The following is a 23,283-nucleotide window of genomic DNA, read 5'->3' on the forward strand; positions in this document are numbered from 1 at the left end:
GATTGAAGACCAGGTTAGCGCAGACGCCGAGGCCAGGGATGGACAGGATGCAGAGGATAGGGTGCGTGCAGCAGGAAGGCTGTAGCAGGGTGAGGCAGGAGGTGACTAGGGAACATGCCTGAGCCCAGAGGGGACACGCCCTGCTGGTGGCTCACCGGATCTCGTGCAGCTTCACGACCTCATTGGTGACCACCACGAGGACCAGGGACAGGCAGCCCAGGAGCCACGTCAGCAGAGGCACGTCCTCCAGGCCGAAGTGGACACGGCTGTCCCTGTGTGTCCACAGCTGCAGGTCCACTGCCGTCTGGGCCACCTGCCCCAGCAGCCTGCAGGAGGCGGCAGCCCCGTGTCAGTCGGGGCCTCCTGCTTCCTTCCCTGCCCTTCTTAGCAGGAGGCGTGCCCGGAGGGTGCCGTTCAGCCCCTGGCCCAAAGCCCACCTCGCATCACAGCCCCTCCCCGGCTCCCGCCCTCCACCCCAGAGACTCACACCACGGGCACGGTCACGGCCCACCACAGGTTCGTCAGGGGGCTCTTCCTCCACAGGGGCTTGGTGCGGTGCACGTGGGTGATGGAGATGAAGACTGGGGAAAACAGGGTCGTGGCGCGTGTCAGACCTCCCACGGCCAGAGGCCCTGTCCCCGGGGAGTACCCCCTGGCCCCCCCCCGGCTCCAGGGCACCCCTCACCAGTGTGTAGGACAATCAGGGCAGCGGCGAGTTTCTGAGCCGACAGCAGCCCGTTGGCGAAGTCACGAAACCAGGCTGGGGCTGCGTCGGCGTGGCTGCCAAGGCAACATGTGGGCTCAGCCTCCTTGGGGCCCCGGGGAGGTGGCCCCAGGGGTGGGGGTTCAGGGCGGGACCCACCTGGGCAGCATGATGGAGGAGCAGTTGGTGAGGTTGCGGGCCCGAGACCTGTCGCAAAAGCTCTGCAGTGTGAAGGCAAAGCAGATGAGGCACGAGCTGATGGTGAGGCTGAACTTCAGCAAGAAGCACAGCAGGAAGTAGTGCTGGGTCTGCGGGAAGCCAAGACCCATCACTCGGGTGCGCGTGGGTTCACAGGGTCCTCGGGAAGTGGGCAGGCCCGGGGGAGGGGGGATAGGAGCAAGGAGCTTTCCCCACTCTGTATCACCCGCCCCTTTGGTCTGATGGAATCCCCCCTCGCTCCCCCAGGGCTCAGCCCCCTCCACACTCACCTTCCTTGGGAAAAGCCCAGGCCCATGGGCTCCGTGTCGCTTACCTTCTTAGGAATGGACTGAAGGTTCTTCCCCGTTGCCATAGACATGATGGAGCTATGTGGGGGCTTTCCCAGCAGAGAGATGCTAAAAATCAGGGACACGGTGAAGGATAGGGACTGTGACCCTGTGCCCCCAATTCTCTTTTTTTTTAAATTATGCTTTTCCTTTTAAAAAATATTTACTTCTATTTATTTATTTGGCTGTACCGGTTGATCCAGTTCCTCAACCAGAATTTGAACCTGGCCCCCCTGCACTGGGAGCATGGAGTCTTAGCCACTGGACCTTCAGGGAAGTCCCCATGTCCCACAATTCTTCCCTAGGAGAAGCTTTTCAGGAGTCCCAAGAGTGAGGGCAACTGTGCTGGGCAGACAGGCTTTGACAAGGAAGGGGGCCCCCAAGATGGGGGGCACTAGCATGGCTTCCTGAACCTGGGCTCCTGGGGACACTCAGGGACATCCTGGCCCTGGACATGGGAGGCGACCCGGCCTCTCACCTGAGCAGAGGGTAGCAAAAACAGGACAGCCACAGGATGTCGGTGGTGCTCAGGATTGGCGGCAGCTGGACGAGGCAAGAGAGGAACTAGGCCAGGAAGAGCCGGGAAGCCCAATTAGATTCCAGCAAAGAGTCAGATGCTGGGAGCCCCGGGGCTGCCTCGGCCTGCACTCAGAGGGCTGGAGGGGACATGATTCTGCCAGCGGGGGTTCTCAGAGGCTCTGGGGGGCCCCCAGGTTGTGCTGCCTCCTCCCAGCCTCTCAACTGGCCCCGGGGCACAGGAGCCAAGGGTGGGGAGGGTGCCGATGCCCATGCCGGCCCCACCTCACCTGGATGACCACAAGCGTCAGCTGGCACTGCAGCAGGAAGAGGAAGCACTTGCGGATGCCGTAGGTGGCGTGCCGGGCCTAGGGAGTGGGAAGGGCGGGGGGTGGCCGCGCTCAGACCCTGCAGCTGACACGCTTCAGCCAGATGTGGCAGATGGTCACGTTAGCGAGCGGCTGAGGCAAACTAAACCTCCTGGGAGAGTTGCGCCCAGAGGTGAAGCGCCCCCGGGAGCCCAGGCAGGTCCTGCACAGCGACTCCCCACCCTAGCAGGCTCTGACCTCTGCCCCCGGGCACGCGTGAGCCCCCACCTGCTCGATGAGCCGGATGATGCTGATGGTTTCCTCCTGGCGGAAGGTCAGCGAGCAGGGCAGGCTGTTGAGCTGCCCTGAGAGCTGCAGAGGGGAAAGGCCATCCGAAGCCTGGGCCATGCTGGTGCTGGTGGCGTAGCCGAAGGTCTCCCAGGAGCAGCGGGATGGGTACAGGGGGTCCAGGGCGATGCTGCTCAGCATGGAAAGGGGAAAGCGTGCCCATCAGCTGGGGTCCGCCAAGACCCCATCCATCTCCCAGGGGACGGAGCCAGACCCCTGCTTCCTCCTCTCCCCGCCAGGCCCAGGCCGGTCGTGGGGAGTCCTGGCTCTGGGCTGTCACGCTGACCTGACATCGCTCTGGAGGAAGAGGCAGCTGTTCCGCAGGTTGGCGGAGCTGCCCAGGCAGCAGGTCACCTCCCCGTACTCCTGCATGATCTTGATCATCTCACACATGGCTGAGGGGGCAGAGTCGGGGGCACGAGGGTCAGGCCGTTGGAGCCCCACCTGGGGCACTGGGCAGAGACCCACAGGCCAGGGCAGGAGACGACAGAAATCAGGCCCCTCTTTGGAGCCATCCTACCCCCAACATCATAAACATCATACAAATACTGTCACTTCTGAGTCCCTAGAATGGGCTATGCTGGGCTCCTGCCCATGAGACTCCCCGGCTCCTCCCAGCCCAGCTTCCTCTGCTCCCTACATGGGAAACCAACACCCCTCCGGAGCCCGTGGGGTGCCAGGGGCTGGCAGTGCTCCACCCGGGGTCAGGCTGGACGAGCGCCCAGTCACAGCACTCACTCTCGGGGGTGCAGTCGGTGAACAGGGGCACCAGCAGGGGCACGTTGTCGATGTTCTGCAGGTGGGGCCGCACCTGGTGGATGCCCCGGGGCAGCTTGGCCTGCAAGGAGCAGAGTTGCGCGTGGCCTCAAGGCCCCTCCTCCCTCGCTGGCTCCCCTGCCCTAGGCCAGCCCCGTTGCCAACCCCAAGGCTCCAGGGGCACAGTAGTACCCGATTGCAGTCTTCCAGGAAGCTGGGGAGGTCGCTGTCCGTGGGCTGGAAGCTAATGAGGTCCGAGTGACCCTCCTCCTCCATTAGAAGGAGTCCTTCCGCGTCGTCTCGGGACGCTGCAGGGACAAAAGCCTGTCCCTCACCATGGGGCCAGCCTTCTGGGGGCCTTTCCTAGCCCTGAAGATGGCACAAAACTTCCTTCTCGAGCTCTCCTCCCCCCCGACCCTGTAGACTGTAGCTACTGCAAGGGATCAGAGCCAGCTTCCTAGGAGGGGTCCCAGGAGGTTCTTTCTAGCTGCGGCTCCAAGGAAGGGGGGGACGGCCCACACCCACCTCGTGTCCACAGCAAACCTCTGCCCTCACCCTGGTTCAGGTCATCATGCAGGGAGCCAGCGTGGCTGGGGCTGGAGGGGGGGATCTCGGAGCCGGGCATGTCACCATTGGGCGTGAGGGAGATGTGGCAATTCCAGCCCGTCTCCAGGCCCATCTTCTCCGCAAACACCTGCACCAGGCAGACAGCGATGATCAGAGGGGCCCCAGAGGCCGTGGGGAAAGGGGCAGCGGAAGCAGAGGGGTCAGTGGCTCCCCAACCTTGCTTTTGAGCTCATCCTCCAACGAGAAGTAGACGAAGCGGATGCAGGCATTGACCAGCCCGTCGATGAGGCGCACAATGTCCAGGCGGGCCTGGTACTGGGAGGACACCATGCCCATGAAGATCTGGCCGCTCAGGGCCTGCATGCAGTCTTCCTTCTCCAGCACCTCCCCGATCCCTTCTTCAGGAGGCACCAGGCACAGAGCCCGGCCAGGACACCCAGGAGCCGGCGGGTTCCAGGAGGCAGCCCGGGGCCACACACGTGGGCGCCACGCCCAGATCAATGAGCACACGGGCCCCAGGGGACCACACACATGTACAACCAAGACAGGAAAGGAGCCGACAGACACGGGGGCGGACGGGGATGGTGGGGGAGAGACAAGGAAAGGTACTCATCAGTCAGGTGACCATCCCTGGTCCCAGGCCAGGAGGCGGGCCCCACCCTCAGCCTTGGCTTCAGTTCACGGGCTCTTGGGTCACAAGACCCCGGAAGGCTGTGTGTCTGACAGAGTGGGGAGGGGTGCATGGAGCTCTGAATCTCTCTGTTGCAGCAGTGTTTGCGACCAGGTCTTCTGTCCGATTCCAATCAGGCTGAGGGTGCACACATACTACTGCTTTCTAACCTCAGAAAAAGCGCTTTTCTACGTCTGGAGCAGCACCACGAACCATGAGCAGGGCACAGCTAACGCTGAGGAACCTGCCCACATCACCAGACGGAGCCACCAAGGTGTTCCAGGTCCAGCGCTGCCTGCTGTCCCCCCTGCTAGGCTCTCATCCAGGCCCCCGCAAGCTCTCCCGGCCCCTGGCCCCTGGGGACGGGGCCCACGGTACCGTCTGAGCTCCAGCTGCCGCGGCGGGCGCTCAGCTTGATGGGAATGGTGCTGGGCAGCTCACACGTGGTGAAGATGCTGTTCTGGCCGGGCGCCTGCACCAGCTCGATGCACTTGCCATTGAGCTGGGAGGACAGGGCACAGCTCATGGGCTTGTAGGCGAAGGCAGAGCAGTAACCAGACAGACAGGCTCGCTGGTAGAAATCCAGCACTTTCTTTCTGCCGGGGAAGAGGGCGGAAGTGAAGCCAGTGGTCCCAGGGTGTCCCGACCTCTGGGTACCCAGCCAGAGCCGATGGTTCTCACCACTGGCCATGTGCCTCCTCACCTACCTATCGGAACCCGAAAGAGGGTAGATGTCAGCTCCGTCCCAGAAGTCTGTGCAGGCCTCCAAGACCACGTCGGCTGTGCCGTGGGACAGCATCTGCTCTGTGCCTGAGGGTAGTGGAGGACCAAGCCCTGAGTGCCCCAAGCCACCGCCCCTCCCACTGACCTCTGAGGACATATCTCCAGCCCTGAGAAGGATGCTAAAAGGAGCCCCTGGGTGAGGGATGGGCCGTGGGAATCCGCCAGGCATCATGGCAACAAACCTATTGCCCAGGCCACTGAGTGCGTAACATGGACACAAGGCCGCTGGTCCTCCAGACAGCCCCACGACCTGCGGTATCCACCGTCCCAGCCCCCGTCCCCAAAGCCCATCTCTGCCACGTGTGAGGTCTCGGGGAGGAGCTAATGCTCCCTAGAGAGAAGACACCCTGAAAAGAGCCCCACCCCACCACACTCCAGGGAGGCTCACTCGTGGTGGTGTCCTTGATGAAGAGGCTGATCATGTGGCTGAGTGGGGGCCGCCGCTTGGTGACGCAGGACAGCCTCCCCAGCGAGGTCTCCTTCATGGTCTCAGCACTGGGGAGACGGTAGAGTGCGAGGTGGTTCCCCTGCGTGAAGAGCTCCTTGGCCCCGGGAGTGAAGCCTGCGGGATGGGTGAATGGATGAATAAACAGATAATATGCAGTTAAAAGGGCTGATTGGAAGCTCAAAGGGATGCTGGTGCTCTTGACTGAGGCCACACCTGGCCCTGCTGTGTTTGAAGCTGGGGCATCTCGGGGGGATCCCCACCCCACACACCTCCCTCCCTTCCTGGCGGGGAGAGAACCCCAGTCAGGCCAGGCTGCTTCCCTTCGTCCGTCCACCCCACGGGCAGTTATCTTCCCAGATAAGGGAGCACCGTCAAGCGGTGGTGCCTGGTTAAAGGCGCTGATCAGGGAATTCCCTGGTGGCCCAGTGCTTAGACTCTGGGGTCTCATTGCTGAGGGCACAGGTTCAATCCCTGGTTGAGGAACTAAAATGCCACAAGCCACATGGCACAGCCACAAATAAATAAATGCATGGATGGGTAAATAAATGAATACATAGATGAATAGATAAAGGGGCTGAGGCCACACCTGGCCCCGGGGGCCCAGCCCCTGGGAAGAGTCGCCAGGCTGCATACCGATGAGGCGGGCGAGCTCGCAGAGGCCCCAGGGCACGCGCACGGGCAGCACAGCGCTGCGGCTCTCCTGCAGGGCGACGTTGCACAGGTGGTCTGAGAACCGGCAGAGCCGCTCAGTGACGCTGGCGTCGCACAGGTTCAGCAGCACATTGAGGCCCAGCGGCTTGAGCGAGGTGAGGTGCAGCTGCCAGTTGGAGTCATCAAACTGGATGCAGGAGGGGTTCTGCTGGTCCTGGGACAGGCTGAGCATCTCCAGGTGGTAGTCACACACGAAGTCCTCGGCTTCGTAGGGCTCCCCCTCCAGCCTGTGCTGGGTCTGGAGGACAGGAGGAGGGGAGGGGGGGAGCTTAGACTGAAGTTGGGGGGGTGGTGCAGGCAGTGCCCCTGAGAGAAGGCACCCCCTCCCAGCAGGGCACGCTCCAGCTTACGCTGTCCCGGCCCTCCCCACACCCCTCTGCACCCTTCCTGGCTCCGGGGGCTTCTAGAATCCGTGCCCAGCAACACTGTCACCAGCTCAGAGGAGGCTGTCGAGACTGGGCAAGAAACGGCCAAGCCTCGCTCTCAGCCAAGGGAAATACCTTTAGAGGGAGCTATTGGCTCTCTGTCTCTTGAAGGCTGCGATCAGCAGGAAGGGTCTTGCCCCATTGACCAAAGCCGGAAAAGGGGGAGGGGCCTACTCTGCGGGAGAACCAGGCACGAGGCCTCCAGAGCTGAGAACAGGGACCAGGATGTCTGAGCCCCGGGCTCCACCTGCACCAGGCTGGGCGGCACCTCTACAGCGCCCCCAGCAGAAGAGGCCAGGGTGCCCCACGACAGATGAGGCGGCCACTCCCCAGTCCCCTCTCACCTTGCAGGGGTCGTCATCTTCGCCGCCTTCAGTGTCCCTGCTGAAGCTCACGCTGGAGCCAGACAGGTGTTTGCTGCGGCTGTGTGCCCGGCGGTGAGGGTGGGGCTCGGGCGCCTTGGGACCGTCGCCTGGCCAGTTGCCGCTGCGCTCCTGCTCATTGGAAAGGTGCAGGGGGACGTTCAGGGAGCCGGCCAGGAGGGCGTCGCGTTCGTGGGGCTGAGGAGAACAAGGAGCACAGGCCTCGGACCCCACTCCTGACGTCGCCTCGGGCTAGGAGGCTGGGCCGTTACGGCCCCCAGGGGCCCGTCTCGACAGCAGCTCCTGATGCCTGAGCCCTCCTCCTCCTCCCGCCTCGCCTTGTCCCCCAAGAGGCCGCCAGCCCGGCCCAGGCCGCACCTCCTCCTCCACCTCGGGATGGCAGAAGGAGCGGGTGGACAGGTCGTCCGTGAGGTCCTCGTGGCTGCTGTGTGGGGGCTCCACCTTCCCGCTGAAGAACAGCACGGTCTCCGGGCTAGGGTTGGGCCACGACAGGATCCCCTGTTTGTCCACACAGCACAGGACCTGCAAGGGGAGATGGCGACCGGGAAGGGAGGCAGCGTTCCCCAGGCTGCCAGGGTGCTCCGGAGAGCCACCTGCCGAGGCGGGGTCCTCCCGCGGGGCCGCCCTCACCGTGACGGAGCCCAGGCTGTGCAGCAAGCTGGAGCTGTGGCTCAGTGTGGGCGACGTCCCCTGGATCACCCGCAGGAAGTGGCCCCAAATGCAGCGCAGCATCTCCTGGGGGCAGAGACAAGGCGCTCGGCCACATTTCCCTGGAGATGGCCTTGGGGACCGAGAGGAAATGGTCTGGGGGGAGTGTGTGCCCCCCCAGCAGTGACACATTACCCATATGGGATGGGGAGGCTAGAGGGGCTCTGAGAGGGAGGCTCAAGGCCATAATGCAGGGGTACCCAGGGGCTCCAAAAGGGGCCTGGGGGAGCTGGGCTGGGGGTACAGGGCCAGCATCCATCCGGGTGAGGGTACCTGAGGGGACACGGCTTCCGTATAGCTGCTGAGAGTGTCCTCTGAGAACTTGGCCAGCTGCACAGAGAAGAGGGAGTGAGACTTGGGGAGGAAACTGCCACCATCCTGCAGGCCTCGGAGCCGGCGGGTGGGGGTCTCGCACCTCTCGGTGAAGGACACCAGGCAGCCCCGAACCCCTGTCTGCTGAGAGCAAGGGTAGATGGACACTTGGCCGTCCCCGGGGCCTGGTCTGGAGACCCTGCTGGCTAGAGAGGCGGAGCCCTCAAAGAGCTGCCCAGGGCGGGCCGTGTGCTGGGCTCAGGGCGGGAGGTGGGGCGGCCGCACTTCCGCCCTCTTTGCTGGGGGCACAGGCCACTCTGCCTTTCTGTTCCTGTCTTTGGCTCTTTCTGCACTGTCCCACACCCCCTCCCCGAGGCCCCGGAACAACTGACCAGGGAGCTGGGGGAGGCCTTGCTCATCTGGGCCAGGACACGGGCTTCTCCACAGGCGGTTGCCAGGACCCAGAGGACCGGGAAGAGCAGGGGGAGGATGGGCAGGACGCCATTCACCTGGGAAAGAGCGAGCCCCAGTGAGGCTCCTGGGGCCCTCCCGAGTAACAGGGACCGCTCGGGGCAGCGGGTGGGAAGGGGGAAAGGAAAGCAGGCGCTCCGAAGCGGAAGTCTGGGAGACCCCTGGGCTGGGGGTGGGAGGGGCAGTCAGGGCACCTCGAGGGGACCCAGTCTCTGTGGAAAGAGAGGAGAGGGTGGTCTTACCTGCAGCTGGAGGAGGGTATATTGCCAGGTGGTGACACCCGGGGCATTCAGCATGAAGCGCAGGGCATTGGTGATGAGGAAGCTGGCCTGTTGGGGACAGAAGAGATGCTGCCTTAATGCCTCACCCCAGGGGGGACCCAGGCTCTAAGGCACCCCACTTTATGCCCACTCACACTCCCCCACCCCCGGCACTAGCCAGCTCACGCCTGGACCCTCCTGTCTTTGCTCACAGGCTTGCCTGAGTCTGGCTCCCAGGGTCCCCCAGCCCCCGGCCCCCTGCTGCCTCTGCCATGGCCCGGCCGCACACACCAGGACCACGGGCACCGCGTAGCGCAGCATCACCGACTGCACCGTGAACCTCTCGTTGTCCAGAGCGGTCACCGGGCGGGACAGGGCCATGTCCAGGCACCACCTGCAGAAAGAGATGGTCCTACACTCGGGCGAGCCTTGGGTCCTGCAGCTCCCTGCTCCCCTCCCAGGCCCTGGCCCTGGGAGAATGGCCTCCTGGCCACTGTGGCCCATGGCCACCTCTGAAGCTGTTCCTTCAGAGTCCAGACTGAGAGGGGGTCAATCATCCAGTTGAAGAATTCTCACGAAAGGGACTTCCTTAACAATCCACCCTGCAGTGCAGAGGACGTGGGTTCGATCCCTGGACGGGGAACTAAGATCCCACATGCCGTGGAGAAACTAAACCCACGTGTCGCACCTACTGGGCCTGCAAGCCACAACTAAGACCTAACATAGCCAAACAAACTGGAAAAAAAAAAGAATCCTCACAAGAAGCTAAAGCGAAGGCCCCGCAGATGCCTGCTCTAAGGGGCCCAGGTACGAACCAAGCTCCTTCCTGTCGCCATAGCTGGCTCACGGCTCACAGAGGGGAGGCTCTGGGGGGAGAGGTTGGGGGACAGCGCAGCGCCCCCACCTGATGTTGTCGATCACGGGGGTCTCAAGGACACGGAAGAGCCGGTGCTGCTGGGGGTTCTGCGGCCCTTTCTTCACTTCTCCCCGGGGGGACGGGGGCGGCGAGAAAGGGGGGAACAGGTCTCCCGGCTCCAAGACGATGTGCTCGTCGTCCTGCCGCAGATGGGGGAGCAGGGGGAGGGTAATCAATGGGTCCCGGGGAAGCCACTCTTCCTCGACTATTCCAGTGATGCAGAGACCTCTCACCAGGTTAAGAACCATCAATGAGCAAGGAGTCACCTGGGGTAGGGTGGGAAGAGCCTGGGGGACGGGTTTCCTAGCAACTTGAGGATCACAGAGAAGGAAGAACATGACGAAGAGAAAGATGTTCCAGGTTTTCTCCGTTTTTTCCTAGAGTGCTTGCCAGGAAACCCGCGAGCTGGGCAGCAAGCGTCAGGATTAAGCCCCGGGACCCTCCCACCACTGCTGGTGGACGTTCCCACAGAATTTCCAGGGAAGGAGAGGAGCCCCCAGCTACCTTGATGCCCCGCAGGGAAGCAAAGGATTCCTGGCCCGGCCTCAGAGCTATGATGTCTCCTTCTACCAGCAGGCTGACCGGCAGGTTGACGAGATGTCCATCTCTATAGGCCCAGTGCAGAGACCAGGATGGTGCGAACGGCATGTGGAGGTCTGGGTACATGGCATCTGGCCACTTGACCTCCTTGCCATCCCTGAGGGCATCTGATGAAGGTGGAAAGTGGGACACAGCCTCACCCGGAGCTCCACACACACCAGCCGGATCCAGCACGCACCTCGGGATCCGGGTCTGTTCTCCTCGCTTCCCCAGAAGTCCTGCATCAACCCGCACCCCTCATTCCAACACTGGCCCCTCTGCAGGTCTGCGCCCAGCCCGGCCTCACCTTGGATTTGGCCAATGACGCCCCGTAGTCTCCGTTCTACCTCCCGACGCTTCAGCCGGTCTTGCCGCCCAGTGAGGATGAGGTTGAGGAGCAGCAGGAGGAAGAGCGCGCAGGCGTTCCCCAGCTCCACCCCGCGGCTGGCAGTGAGAGGGGAGGGTGTCCTGGGGGTCCTGGCCGGCGTGGGGGTGGGGGCGCTCTGCAGCCCAGCCAACCCAGGGCCCCATGCTGCCCTCCCCACTCTCTTCTGCTTCTGACAGCAGCTGGCCAAGCAGATTCCCACTTGACCCAGGCTCTGAGGGGGCAGTTCCCTGTCTCCCCAGGTGGGTACAGGGGACAGGAGACAGACAAGCCCAGATGCTGTGCTGCGAGAGACAGGAAGAACCCCCCCACCCCCACCCCCGCCAGGGCTGTGGGCTGTGTACCTGCCGGCCGGCTGGCCCCCGCAGCAAGCGAGCAGCAAGAGCGCGGCCAGGAGCATGAGTGAGGCGCCCGGCCAATGGAAACAGGAGCAGCGGTTCCCATGGTGCAAGAAGCTGCTTCTCCACATCTCCTGGGGGAGGAGCCGGGGAGTAAGAGGCCGGGGGACAAGTGAGGGGGCAGGAAGGGGCCGGGACCCTCTGACCTGCTAGGATCTGACTGCCTTCCTCCCCAGCCCAGCGGATCCCACCCCCTGTGGCTGCCTCCATCACCTTGCTTCAGTCCCAGCTGGGGGTCAGGACATCACTCTGAAAGGAACCCTGACTCCTTTCTGATTTTTAGGGATGCCTCGGTTGGGTCATGCTGCCCAGGAGGACAAGCTGAGTCCCGGCCCTGAGAATGGGCCTCTCAAGCTTTTCCGCCATCCCAAACTGTGGAGCCCTATACCACGGCCACGGGTGTGGAGCCCTGGACCAGGGTCACAGGATGAAAATCTCTGAAACTGACCAAGCCCCATAGCAACTGTTGCCATGAGCCTCCGGATCTAAACTGGCCAGTCCCCTGACTCCATATTAGGTCAAATACCCACCCTATTATCAGCCCTATGGCATCCCATCACCTAATGCCATCATTCCAGTAGGAATTTTCTCTGTCTTGAGGCTATAAAAATTGGCTGCCAGCCTTTGAAAGGGTTTGGCTCTCCCTCGAGCCGGCCTGCTATGCTAACAGCGCCACTCTAGAAAACTTTCTTCTCCTCTCATTCTGCCTCATGTCTGGAAATTCTTTTCCCACCCGTGCATGGACCAGGACACCAGCTAGGCTCTGGGCTCCCAGGAGGACGCGTCACCTTCCACGTGAGACATTTCTTCCGCTCCTTCAGGTGTCCGTCCAGCACTGCCTCCAGCTGTTCCTTCAGAATGCTGAGGGCCTTCCGGGTGGACAGGCCCAGGGCCAAGGGCGGCTCGCCCTAGAGGGGAGGGGGGTGGCGCTCGGCATCCCACGGGAGGCCCAGGCCCCCTCCCCTCCCACCTCCCCAGAACCTTCATCCCTCCTCCCAAGGCCTCGCCCTCCCTCCCCTTCACTAGCCCCTGGCAAGCGGTAGGGGTCATGAGCATGTTCCCCACCGAGCTAAAAGATGTACAGGTACATAGTCCCCTGATCATTCAAAAGCCCAGTTTAACACAAAACTAGAGGGACTTCCCTGACAGTCCAGAGGTTAGGACACCACACTCCCAATGCAGACGGCACAGGTTTGACCCCTGGTCAGGGAACTAAGATCCCGCAGGCCACCTGGCACAGTCAAAAAGTAAAATAAAACAAGGCCAGAAACACACCTTTCTAGGCTCAGCATCTTCTAACTCTCCTTTCACTCAACTCCCAATCCACCGCCATCAGCAGCCCAGTACCACTTGGGCCGTGCTCACCGCCCAGCTCCCCTTACTGCACTGTGGCCATCTTTCCCAGTTCTCCGGCTGGAAAATGTGGATTGTTTAAGTGTGAGGGGCTTCCCTGGTGGCTCAGCCGGTAAAGAATCCGCCTGCAATGCAGGAGACCTGGGTTCGATCCCTGGGTCGGGAAGACCCCCTGGAGAAGGGAAAGGCTACCCACTCTGGTATTCTCGACTGGAGAATTCCATGGACTGAACAGTTCCTGGGGTCGCAAAGAGCAACTTTCACTTTCTAAGCGGGGGAGAAGAGAACTAACCTAGAGGTACTAGCTTAAAGTTCTCCTTAGTAAAACCATGAAGAAGAAAAACCCCACCAACTTCTGTTACTGTCAGTTCATTAAAGGGAAGCTACTGTAACACTGACGGCGAGAAGAACGCAGGCTCAGAGCAAGGTTGCTCCCAGGCTGCTTCCAGGAAAGGGCCTGTACTGACCACGCCCCGCGCTCCCGCTCGCTGAGGGTGAGTGGAACGAGGCACGGACCTCTGCCAGCGAGACCCCCTCTCCTGGGCTTCTCGCCTCCCCTGCCCTGTCCGCCTACCCTGCAGTCCCTCCTATGACATCTCCACAACACTGTGAACGTTTCCAGGGCAACATCAGCCACAGGGATTCGCCTGCCAGCAATAAGCTTCCAATGCCTAAATCTGACCACTAGCCTGACCACTGTCCTAAATTCTGACCCGTTTCTGACTGATCCACAGCTCTTTCATAGGTATCTGTGAGTCGACACGTGCAAAACCCCGAAACTACCGCCCAGCTCTCCCCACCAAGGCCAGTAGCCCTCCTGCAAGTTACCCTCACCCAGGCATTTCAGCCCCTCCCCTCAACCCTTGCCTCCCCTTCCCACCTCCCAGTCCCTACCTTCCATCCCAGCCAGGGAGCGTGCATCTGATCAACTGACCCTGTTTCCCTTTAAAATCCAGCCCAGACTCCTGAGCATGGTCTGGGATCTTCTCCAGCCTCCTCTCCTGCTGTTCCTGCCACACACCCAGCTCCGTGAGCTCATGTGCCAGCATCTTCCTGTATTTTCCTAGCCAAGAACACACTCCCTGCCCCAGACAACTCTTATTTCTCTGAGACTCGGCTCAACCACCACCCGCTCTGGGAAATTTTCCCAAAACCCAGGGCTGCACATACTGGGGGAGGCTTGTATTCCAACGGCACTGCAGGGTGACCTGGCTCACAGGCAGCACCGCAGGGCACCGGCAGCATAGGCTTACTTGTCTGGCTCCCCCACCAGCCAGCCAGCCAGTTCCTTGAAAGCAGGTGGTGAATTCTCCCATGTCTGTGCTCTCCCACCAGCACAGGGCAGCGGCTCAATGAATACTTGGTGAGTGAATGAGTGAACGTAGCATGAAGTGCATGTAGCTTCACTGGTATCAAGGACACCTTAATCAGCGTTGTCAAGTGTTCAGCCACTCAGCTGTGTCTGACTCTGTGACCCGAGGGACTGCAGCCCGCCGGGCTCCTCCGTCCATGGGATTCTCCAGGCAAGAACACTGGAGTGGGTTACCATTTCCTATTCCTGGGGATCTTCCCGGAGCAGGGATAGAACCCGCATCTCTCGTGTCTCCTGCGTTGGCAGGCGGGTTCTTTACCACTAGCACCACCTGGGAAGCCCAACCCAGGACCTATGGCAGAACTGCCTGGAGCTTTTACAAACGTGCAGGTCCAGGTCCCCATGCCAGACCTACCCATCAATACTTCTGGAGGTGAGGCCCACCCTGGGTGGATCTGAGGCACAGATCCCCAGCTGGGGGTCCAGGGGAAAAGAAGGCCCCCAGGGAAGACAGGGCCTGGGGGAGCAGTGAGTCTTTCCCAGGGCAACCTGAAGAGCACCAACGAGGGCTTTCACCAGGGAAAGTTCTGAGCAAGGAGAGGGGAGGCCTAGCCCTGGGGCGCCAAGAAAGGGTCTGGGTTTATCCAATGGGTCCCGGCCAAGCGTCACTAAGCCAGTGGGGCTGCCCGGGGTTCACAGCCCTGCCTCTCTGCTCCTACCCTCGGGGTCCTGCCCTGACTTTGTCCACTAACGTTTCTGGATTTCCTCCTCCCTGCGGGTCTCCATATTCCCTCCACGCCATGGCAGCCTAGCCCCTCACCAGATACACATCTCTACCACTAGGGGTTGATGGCCTGGGGTGGCATCCCCTGGCTGCAGACTGGGCACCGCGGGCCTGTCGCCAGCTCTCTCTCAGCCTGAGGGGTGAGAACGGGCCCCAGAGCGGGTACCACCCAAAGACCTCCCAGCTCCTTCGCTTGAACCCGCACCCCCCCCCTCCCCCCCGCATCCTGCTCTCCACAGAGGCTCTGGGGGATTATGAGATGAGACCTGCCTCTTCCAAGAGGGAAGAACTGGTTATTTCAGCTCAGGAAGAAATGGGCCTCCAGGCAGGGAGCTGGCACCCCCTTAAGGGTAAACACCTCCCTCTGGCAGGGATCCGGGCCGAGAGCCCATGGTCCAGAAAAAAAGGAGTGCCAGGTAAGGCCAGCACCTCTGCCTAGACTCCTGGCTGGAGGGAAGAAAGCCTCCAGGGGCAAGAAGGAGAGAGAAAAAAGCAAAGGGTGACCAGGGGTCTGTCCAGGGCCAAGGGGCTGGCCCCAGAGGGGGATGGCTGCCCCTCTCATCACCGGAAAACCCTGGAAGAAGAGTCTGGGAGGCCCGCCTGTCATTCCCCTGCCCCATCCTCCTCTGGGCTCAACCCTCTGAACTCCCTTCCCCAGCAGGGAGTGCGAGTTCCCAGGGTGGACTTGCCTGGGCCAGGTCTCCAGAAACTAAAGTGAGTACACCTCTTGCGGGCAGGGGAGGGCTGGCTGGCAGAGGTGGACAGGCTGTGCGCCAAAGGGCAGGAGAAAGCAAGGGCTGACAAAGCCCATGGGGCTGCGGAGTCACCCGGAGAGCTGCTTGGGCCGGAACGGGTGCCAGGCTCAGGAAGGCTAAGGGAGCAGCCGGGGCGCAGCCTTCCTCTGGCCGGACCTTTAGACCGTGGACACTTGGCAACTGCCCTCCGCCTGCCCTGCGGCTGGCCTGTACCCGCTGTCTTATTTCAGGCACCCCAAACCCCCTGAGCCCCCGACCCAGCAATCGTTTAGCTCCTTCTCTGCCTCCAGGTTCTTGGAACCTGCAATCTGCTCCCCTCCAGGGGTAGGAGGAGGGGCCAGAGGGTGGCAGAAGCTCCCCGGGCAGTGGCAGGTGAGCACGGAGCCCCCATGAGTCAGCCCCCCGCATGTTGTGTCTGGTCTGGAGCACCCACTCCAGACTGGCGATTAAAGGCAACACAGCAGAGGGAAAATGAGCCACTGTAATTATATGCCTCCTGAGGAAAGCGCCTGCCCGCACAGAGGCCCCAGGGCCCAACACCGCCCTCCAGTCGGCCATCCACGGCCCGCAGATCCAACTGTTGTGGCTGCACCGGAGGCACGATGACAACCCCCTCTCCAGCAGGAGAGCCCGGGCGTGGGGAAAACCACTGCTTCTCTGCTTTTCCCGAGGCTTTCCCACCCACGAGGTGTAAGAAATGAAGCAGAGGAAATTGGTCAAAGAAAAGGCTCACGGCAGCCCTTCTCAAAAGCACCGAGTGAGGCTGGGCACCCACAGCGGGTTCGGTGCAAGGCTGGGGCTGGTGTGAGAGGTAAGAACCCAGGCCACACGCACTCTATCCAAGGTCTCCTCCTCTCTGTCCAAGGCCAAGCGGAGAGCCTGTCCCAGGGGGGTGCTCAGAGGCTCCTCCTCCCTGCCCCCAGGCACCTCCAGGAGGCACGCCAGAGCGGAGGGGCAGCCCTGCTTCTTCCCCGATACTGAGGTTTTCTGGGCAGAAGCAACCATGTCCCACTCTTTGAGCTGCTCGGCCTCCAGGCCTCCACTCCTGAGGCCCCAGCAGGGGTGCGCTCAGGAGGGCCGCCATCACACCCCTCACTCCCTCTCCGTCTCATCACCAAAGGAGGACACGGGTCAGGCCCAGGGATTCAGGGAGCAGCAGGTGGTGATGGGTCCAACCAGAACCGCAAGGAACCTGCTCCAGAACCGAATCCGCTCCCCAGGGCCCAGAGCTAGGCATCTGGGTCAGTCTAATGAGGCTTCAAGAGCCAGTACACCTGGGCTGCCCTGTGCCACCGTGTCAGGCTTCTCCGGTGGCCCAGAAGCATCCCTGGTCAGGACTCCTCTGAAGTTCCCTCAGCAAAGCAGCCGTCTTCCTTCCTGTTTGACCTGTTTCGGGAAAAAGTGGACTCAAGGTTCCCTAGGCTCAGGTGGACCAATGATGAACTGGCCTCGGCCACAGCACGAAACCGCTAATCAGAACCAGCTGACCCTCTGCCAGGTCCCCTGGGTCACGGCCTTCATGGCCGGTGCAGCGGGCAGGGGACCCAAAGCTGGACTCCACGATGTTGGAATCACCGGAACAGAGATTAGGCCACTGTCCTCCAGGACATATGACAAGCATCACCACGAACCTCATCTGAGCTGGGCCAGACAGACCGGAATTGACTTCACTGACAAGCTACTCAAAACCTTAAGCAGGGGCCCCTCCTCCTCTTCCTCATACGGACCAGGCACTTTCGCCCATCTTCTTCCTCACCTCCTGCGGACAAGATCCAGGAAGAAACCCTTTCCCCCTCCCAGCCCTGGTGGCTCCTGTCTCAAGACCCATGTGGTCCAGCGAGAGACGCCTCCTTCAGGGCCCCGAGGACGGGCTGGCATCCAAGCCTTGTACATGGTGACCCGGGTCCCGGCATGCCATGAGAGGGTGCCCCACGGGGAAACACGGGCTCCTGTCACGCTCTGGGTGACGGTGGGTGACTCAGGGGCTGGATGGGCGGCTCCACACCCCGGCTTCATGGTTCCCACTCCCAGGCTCCTTCCACGGTCCTTGCTCCCTCTAATGCAGGTCCAGCCTCCACCTTCGACCCCACCATTAACCCAAAGCCTCCAACACAAAGCGGGGAAGCTGGGCGGGCAGGACGGGGCTGTCAAGCCCAGCCGGCATACTCACTTTGCCGCCTTTGCCCTGCGGGGCCGTCCACAGCTCTGCCCGCTTAAAGAGCATGGGGCAGCGCCTGGGCCACAAGCGAGTCAGCTACCGGGCTGCCAACACCGCCCCCGGGGAGGGCGAGAAGGAGACTGGGAAACGGAGAGGGTGAGGGAGGGCAGGGGAGAACAGGGGAGAGGGCTGGAGCGCGTGTGAGCGAGGAGGAGCCGGTGCAGCGGCGGCAGCAGCGGAGTGGAGCTTCAATCTGCTGATTAATTCAGCCTGTTCCCAGTCATGCTGCAGATCGAGGGAGGGAGGAGGCGGAGGCGGAGGCCGGGCTGCCGGTGCTGGAGGGTGGGGGGGAGGGACCAGGGAGAGGGGGGACCGGCAGGGGCTCTGCCAGATGTCGGGGGCTGGCCCGTTCAGCAGGGGAGACACCGCGGGGAGCCCGGGGGTCGGGAGGCGCCCACCAGAGGAGAGGCTGGGCAGGAAATGGCTGCTGTAGGCCCGCAGCCCCGAGGGCAGCTGCCCGCATCAAGGAGGACCTGGCCTCTCACCGCCCAAATCCCTTTCCTGGGGCCCCTGTCACTGGGCGAGGTGAGGGGCCCTACCGGGGGAGTCCCCCGGATCCCTGACACTCCAGCATGGAGCCACGCCAACCGCAGCCCTCTCCTCTGTTAGAGCTGCGGGAAGGAGGGGAGCGGGGACTTGAGAGTTATTAATAGCAGCACATCCTAGAGGAGGGGAGAGGACTGACAATCGAGAAAACCGGAGCACTGACTTCCAGGAGGGCAGAAACCAGGGGACCGGAGAGGGAGAGGGAAGAGCCCCTGAAAGGAAGCCTCTGGGGATCCCAACAGCGGGCCAAACTCCCTCCCACCAGGTGGGGGGCCTCCAAGGGCCACTCATCGGTGCCAGTGCAGGGCTCAGCCAGCAGCCGTCCACCGACTCCACGCGGATACTCCTGCCCAGGTGCTGCTGGGACAGGACACCGGCCTCGTCCCCGCAAGAAAAGGGGGGCTGGGGACCTCCTGGGGCTCCATTCAGGGCCTGGGCATCACTCCGGGACCCTGAGTTTGACACACAGGAAGCTGTCAGAACGGACCCCCTGGATGACATGGGGGCAAAAGACCCTGAGAGCGGACAGGAGAGTTCTCTGCCTCCCTCCAGGCCACCCTGAGGCTGGGGCAGGAACACCTCAGCAGAGAGGAAACGGCCTAACAGGTCCAAAACCTGAGCGCGGGCTGGACCTGAGACAGTCTCTCCAGGGCCCTGCTTCCTAGACAACGCCATCTCCTCTGCAGCCAGCTTCTCCCCTCCCCCTTCTCTAGCACAGTTCACCGGGGGTGGGGGTGGGGGGGTGGGGGTGGGGGGGCCCACCCCAGGCCCCGCCAAACCCAGAGCTGAGCCAAACCCAGAGCTGAGCGGGGATAGGAAAGGAAGGGCCTGGGCTATCCGGAGGTTAAGGGCAGGAAGTCTCCTGGAGGAGGAAGGGGGAGGAGGGGTCGGCTTCAGAGGCAGTCACTCCAGTGTTGGGCAGCAGCTTCAGCAAAGTGCCTGGGAGACTCCTGACCCCCAGCCCCAGCTCCCAGGGCACACTCCCCTTTAGCTTTCTATAAAGACACTGCTCTGGGGGAACCACAACTAAGCAAGCACTGTCTCTCCTGTGCAACAACCCATAGAGTCCAACCCAGGTGCTCCACAGCCCCCAGCACAGCCTTCCGGTGTCTGGTCCCCCCTTTCCAACACTGTCCGCTGCAGCAAGTGAAAGGGGAACTTCTGTATCTGGGAAGGAGAGACCCAGACTGTCACTGCCAATGGCACGTCCACCACGGGCTGGAGACGGGAGAGGGGTGCCTCCCGAGGACACTGAGGACAGGTAGGTCACAAAGAGGAGGGGGGGGAGATGCAAAGGATCAACCAGCAACAGCCAAACAGTTGCCAGGCAACGACAGACAACCTCACCAACAACTCCCAGCATGTCAGCTCACCCACTCCCACTGGAGGCCCCAGGGATCCACTTTAGAAGCCCACATTTATACAACTCACAAGGTACCTCAGGTAGAAACGTCATCAGGTCTATTACTTAGCTGCTTACCCTATAAATTCCTCGAATAGTCTGTCTGTAAGCCAAAGGCCATCCCCCCCTCCCTCTCCACCCGCCCCCACCCTCTCCACCCCCCCCCACCCTCTCCACCCCCCCCCACCCTCTCCACCCCCCCCCACCCTCTCCACCCCCCCCACCCCCCGCCCTGGGGCCTAGAGCTCTACCAACCCACAGGGAGCATTCCATGAATACAATTGATGATGGTGGTGATGGTGCTTTCTAGATCAGGAGAACATCTATCCAGAAAGAAAAACAAGAGGATGAAGGAAAAGCCTCCCCAACAAAAGGCATCCAGCCTGGGTTCACAAGTGTTCTTTGGGCTCGAGAGAGAAGCCAGCCCCTGGACCACAGAAATCTATTTCCCTGATTCAATAGTAATGAATGTTTCAGCCACAGGCTGGAACCAGAGAAAGATACTGTCCTCTGTTTTGGGGACATTCAACCTCACCCAGGCAGGCCACCTCATCACCACATCGTAACCTTTGGAGGGAGGGCGCTCCCTGGAATTGAGCAGTGCAGGGCCCTTGCAACTGTACACAGCAGCCCTGCCCCCAGGCTGGGGGTGGGACAAGTGGAGCTTTGCCTGCATGCCAATCCCGGCTAGGATGGACACCTGCACAGCAGCCAGAGGCCTCTGTGAGCAAGAGGCCTTAAGTTCAGGTCCACGAGCCTGGTTCACAGCCCATCTAGAGGCACGTGATTCCTGGAGCTGAACATGTCCGCAGTCAGCCAGGTTCCAGTGTGTGGACCCACGGCTCCTTCCCCAGACCTTCCAAGGTCTCTTTGGCAGGAAGATCACTATCGTAAGTTCAAGTCAATCAATATTTACTAAGCCCTTGCTACATGCCAGGCTCTATGCTAGGAGCCAGGGACGCTGAGATAAAGCGGGACAGACAGATGGTGTCAACATGGCATAGCAAGTACGACGGTGGAGGGGCTGTGAATGCTGGAAGAAGGGACTCTGGAGGGATGAGGAAGTATCTGGAGAAGGTCATGCTTAAACCAGATCTTGAATGAAAGAAAAGTAGAAGCCTGGCAGGAGAAGGAGGGGAAGGGGATTAGGTAACAGCCTAAACACGAAGTGTGTACCCAAACTCTAAAGCACTCAGAATTACCAGTGGTGGGACTTCCTTGGCAGTCCAGTGGTTAGGTCTCTGTGTTTCCACAACAGGGGGCACAGATCTGATCCCTGTTCAGGGAACTAAGATCCCAGAGGTTGCACAGCACCCCCCCGCCAGAAAAAGAATTATCAGTGGTAAACAGCAAGGCAGGGGAGGTGTGGGATGCTGGGCCAATGGGCAGAAGTGGGCGTGTGGAGGGCTCTGGACCCCACAGTAAAGATTTTGGCAGGCGACACAATGACTTTTAAGCAGGAGCAACAAAAAAAAGGTCAACTCTGCGTTTGGGGTAGCTTTCCCTGCCCACCCAGTGGAGACAGGAGGTCAGAGACAGGGGGACCTGTAGGAATGTGTGACTGGCGTCCAGGCAGAGATGTAGGGCAATCTTCGTCCCAGGAGAGGGGTGCTCAGATCGACGACAAATCTAGCTCTGCGTAAAGATGGTGTATGTGGAGGCTGGGGGTGCCCGAGTCAGGCTGCGGGTGGGGGCGTGCCGCCTGGACCGCCGGGGGGCTCACCCCCAGCTGATTCAGCAGCTGCGCCTGGAGTCTGACTGGGGAGCTCTTCCCTAACCAGAGAGAGGGCGCCGGACAATACTCAACACGGCTCGGCAGGTTGGGGCAGACAGCAAACAAGTGAAATTACACAGCCCTGGGCGAGGAGTGGAAACTGGCTGGGACCCAACCCCGATCGGGAACCAGCTCCACGCGGCCACGTTCACTGGTCCACCCTCTGCCCTTGAGTCCCAGCTCCCGGAGTCTGTGCATTCCGGCCGTCAATAGCCTCATCGAGGGATCAGATCACGTGCTCGAAGCCCCAGAACCACACACCCCACCTCTCACTTTCAGTGTCAAGCGCCCTCACGAGGACCTCCCAGGCAAACACAGGTTGGGAAGTCCAACAGAAACACACAGTCCCCAGGAGGGCAACCATCACGGCCTACCTCGTGCTTCTCTTTCAGGTCCATGGGCCCAGAGTACTGCAGGCATGCCCAGAGGAAGGTGGTCACCCCCGAAAGGAAGGTTCCTCTGCAACATGTACGAACCCCAGTGACTCTGTCACAGTCACCGTGACATCTGGGGGAAAAAAAGAAGAAAGAGGTCCCATGGGGCCGCTTCTGTGAAACACCAGAGGATCACCTCAACAGTCGAGCAGGATGTGGAGGAGACGGTGCCCTGACCGCTGGGCCCCAGCCTGTCCTGGCAGCTGGCAGCTTTGTGAAGTCAGGAGGGAGACGGCTATGGAGGGGATGCTGGAGGGCTGCAAGCTTCCCCTCTTTTAACCCTCATTTTTGGAGGCATGTACGCTTTGTTCCTTTCAGCGAGCAGGAAAAGCCGTGGCTCATTAGCTCTTTATTTTTGGCAGCACTGCATGGCATGCGAGATCTCAGTTCCCCAACCAAGGACGGGACCCACACCTCCGCAGTGGAAGTGCAGAGTCTTAACCACTGAACCACCAGAGGAGCCCCTCCTCGTCTCTTTAAAAGAGAAGGTATGGGACTTGCCTGGTGGTCCAGTGTTTACGTGTCCACTGCGGACGGTGTGGGTTCGATCTCTGGTTAGGGAACTAGGAATCCTGCATGTCACACGGTGCAGCCCCTCCCCCAAAAAAGTGAAGGTAAACTGGAATCTAGATACAACCGGAATAATCAGGCAAGTGGTGGAGAGCGGCAGAGATGATCGGGGTAGAGACTTGCTTGCTCCACCTTGTGGGAAACACACCGTATGCAAACGCGGGCCTCTCTCGCAGCTGGTCAGCGGGGCGGTGCTCACCTGGGCAGGTGCCCCAGGCTGAAGGGGCCAAGGCAACAATAATGTGGAAGCTGAAGATTAGTCTCACCTCCTCCTCCCTCCCCATATAATCCCTGACCCTCACCCGTTCACACTTTATAATTTCAGATGAGTGTTTGGGTAAAGAGTGCCTGCATGCGTGCATGCAGGCTAAGTTGCTTCAGTCGTGTCCAACTCTGCGACCCTATGGACTGCAGCCCGACAGGCTCCTCTGTCCATGGGATTCTCCAGGCAAGAATACTGGAGTGGGTTGCCGTGACCTCCTCCAGAGGATTTTCCCCACCCAGGGATCGAACCCACGTCTCTTGTCTCCTGTATTGGCAGGCGGGTTATTTACCACTAGCGCCACCTGGGAAGGCCAATTAGCTGCGGAGAGAGCAAAGTAACCTGCTCTCTAACAGTTCTCTTGTGGCCGACAGCACAGCCTTGTTAAGCGGAGCTGCTCAGAAGCCCAGGAGAACTGTCTAGAAACAATTGAAAAAAAAAAAAAGCTGTGTCCAGAGGACCCCACGCAGGAGGCCCATGCGCTGCAGGCACTAAATCTGACCCACGTTCCCATCTGATCCCTCACGGGCCTGCATGGCTGAGTCTGCCCGTCCCTCTGCTTTGCCAAGCAGGGCTCTCACAGTCCCAGAGGTCACAGGCAGCCAGCTGACATGGGATCTGGGGAGGCTGAGTGCACATCTCCCAGAGGCCGCTCTGACTCGGGCACCCAGGCCCTGTTTA

The 23,283-nt window shown here is 61.1% G+C and overlaps 1 protein-coding gene across 10 annotated transcripts in view; it reads right to left on the minus strand.

Annotated features, from left to right (window-relative positions):
- Nucleotides 1-23,283, minus strand: part of TMEM94 (transmembrane protein 94) — a 35,694-nt gene that overhangs the window by 1,230 nt on the left and 11,181 nt on the right. For 2 of the 10 annotated variants that reach the window (XM_069543948.1, XM_069543949.1), the window contains exons 2-31: nucleotides 21,711-21,843; nucleotides 11,981-12,100; nucleotides 11,139-11,266; nucleotides 10,717-10,853; nucleotides 10,335-10,537; nucleotides 9,819-9,970; nucleotides 9,206-9,308; nucleotides 8,897-8,983; nucleotides 8,576-8,692; nucleotides 8,145-8,201; nucleotides 7,794-7,898; nucleotides 7,521-7,685; nucleotides 7,125-7,340; nucleotides 6,278-6,593; nucleotides 5,585-5,758; nucleotides 5,121-5,223; nucleotides 4,792-5,009; nucleotides 3,960-4,141; nucleotides 3,732-3,870; nucleotides 3,369-3,484; nucleotides 3,159-3,258; nucleotides 2,707-2,815; nucleotides 2,361-2,550; nucleotides 2,055-2,132; nucleotides 1,727-1,812; nucleotides 1,236-1,317; nucleotides 863-1,011; nucleotides 686-780; nucleotides 488-581; nucleotides 156-326 (exon numbers count right to left, since the gene is read on the minus strand). In XM_069543948.1, the coding sequence (XP_069400049.1) occupies nucleotides 156-326; nucleotides 488-581; nucleotides 686-780; nucleotides 863-1,011; nucleotides 1,236-1,317; nucleotides 1,727-1,812; nucleotides 2,055-2,132; nucleotides 2,361-2,550; nucleotides 2,707-2,815; nucleotides 3,159-3,258; nucleotides 3,369-3,484; nucleotides 3,732-3,870; nucleotides 3,960-4,141; nucleotides 4,792-5,009; nucleotides 5,121-5,223; nucleotides 5,585-5,758; nucleotides 6,278-6,593; nucleotides 7,125-7,340; nucleotides 7,521-7,685; nucleotides 7,794-7,898; nucleotides 8,145-8,201; nucleotides 8,576-8,692; nucleotides 8,897-8,983; nucleotides 9,206-9,308; nucleotides 9,819-9,970; nucleotides 10,335-10,537; nucleotides 10,717-10,853; nucleotides 11,139-11,266; nucleotides 11,981-12,100; nucleotides 21,711-21,734 (4,016 nt within the window). In that variant the 5' untranslated portion in view covers nucleotides 21,735-21,843. Of the gene's footprint in view, nucleotides 1-155; nucleotides 327-487; nucleotides 582-685; nucleotides 781-862; nucleotides 1,012-1,235; nucleotides 1,318-1,726; nucleotides 1,813-2,054; nucleotides 2,133-2,360; nucleotides 2,551-2,706; nucleotides 2,816-3,158; nucleotides 3,259-3,368; nucleotides 3,485-3,731; nucleotides 3,871-3,959; nucleotides 4,142-4,791; nucleotides 5,010-5,120; nucleotides 5,224-5,584; nucleotides 5,759-6,277; nucleotides 6,594-7,124; nucleotides 7,341-7,520; nucleotides 7,686-7,793; nucleotides 7,899-8,144; nucleotides 8,202-8,575; nucleotides 8,693-8,896; nucleotides 8,984-9,205; nucleotides 9,309-9,818; nucleotides 9,971-10,334; nucleotides 10,538-10,716; nucleotides 10,854-11,138; nucleotides 11,267-11,980; nucleotides 12,101-12,467; nucleotides 12,603-17,566; nucleotides 17,813-21,710; nucleotides 21,844-23,283 lie in introns of those variants that run through there. The other 8 variants (XM_069543953.1, XM_069543954.1, XM_069543946.1 and 5 more) reach the window with 8 other exon arrangements.

The sequence above is a fragment of the Ovis canadensis genome, chromosome 11 (genome assembly GCF_042477335.2).
Source record: "Ovis canadensis isolate MfBH-ARS-UI-01 breed Bighorn chromosome 11, ARS-UI_OviCan_v2, whole genome shotgun sequence".
Taxonomy (NCBI): Eukaryota; Metazoa; Chordata; class Mammalia; order Artiodactyla; family Bovidae; genus Ovis; species Ovis canadensis.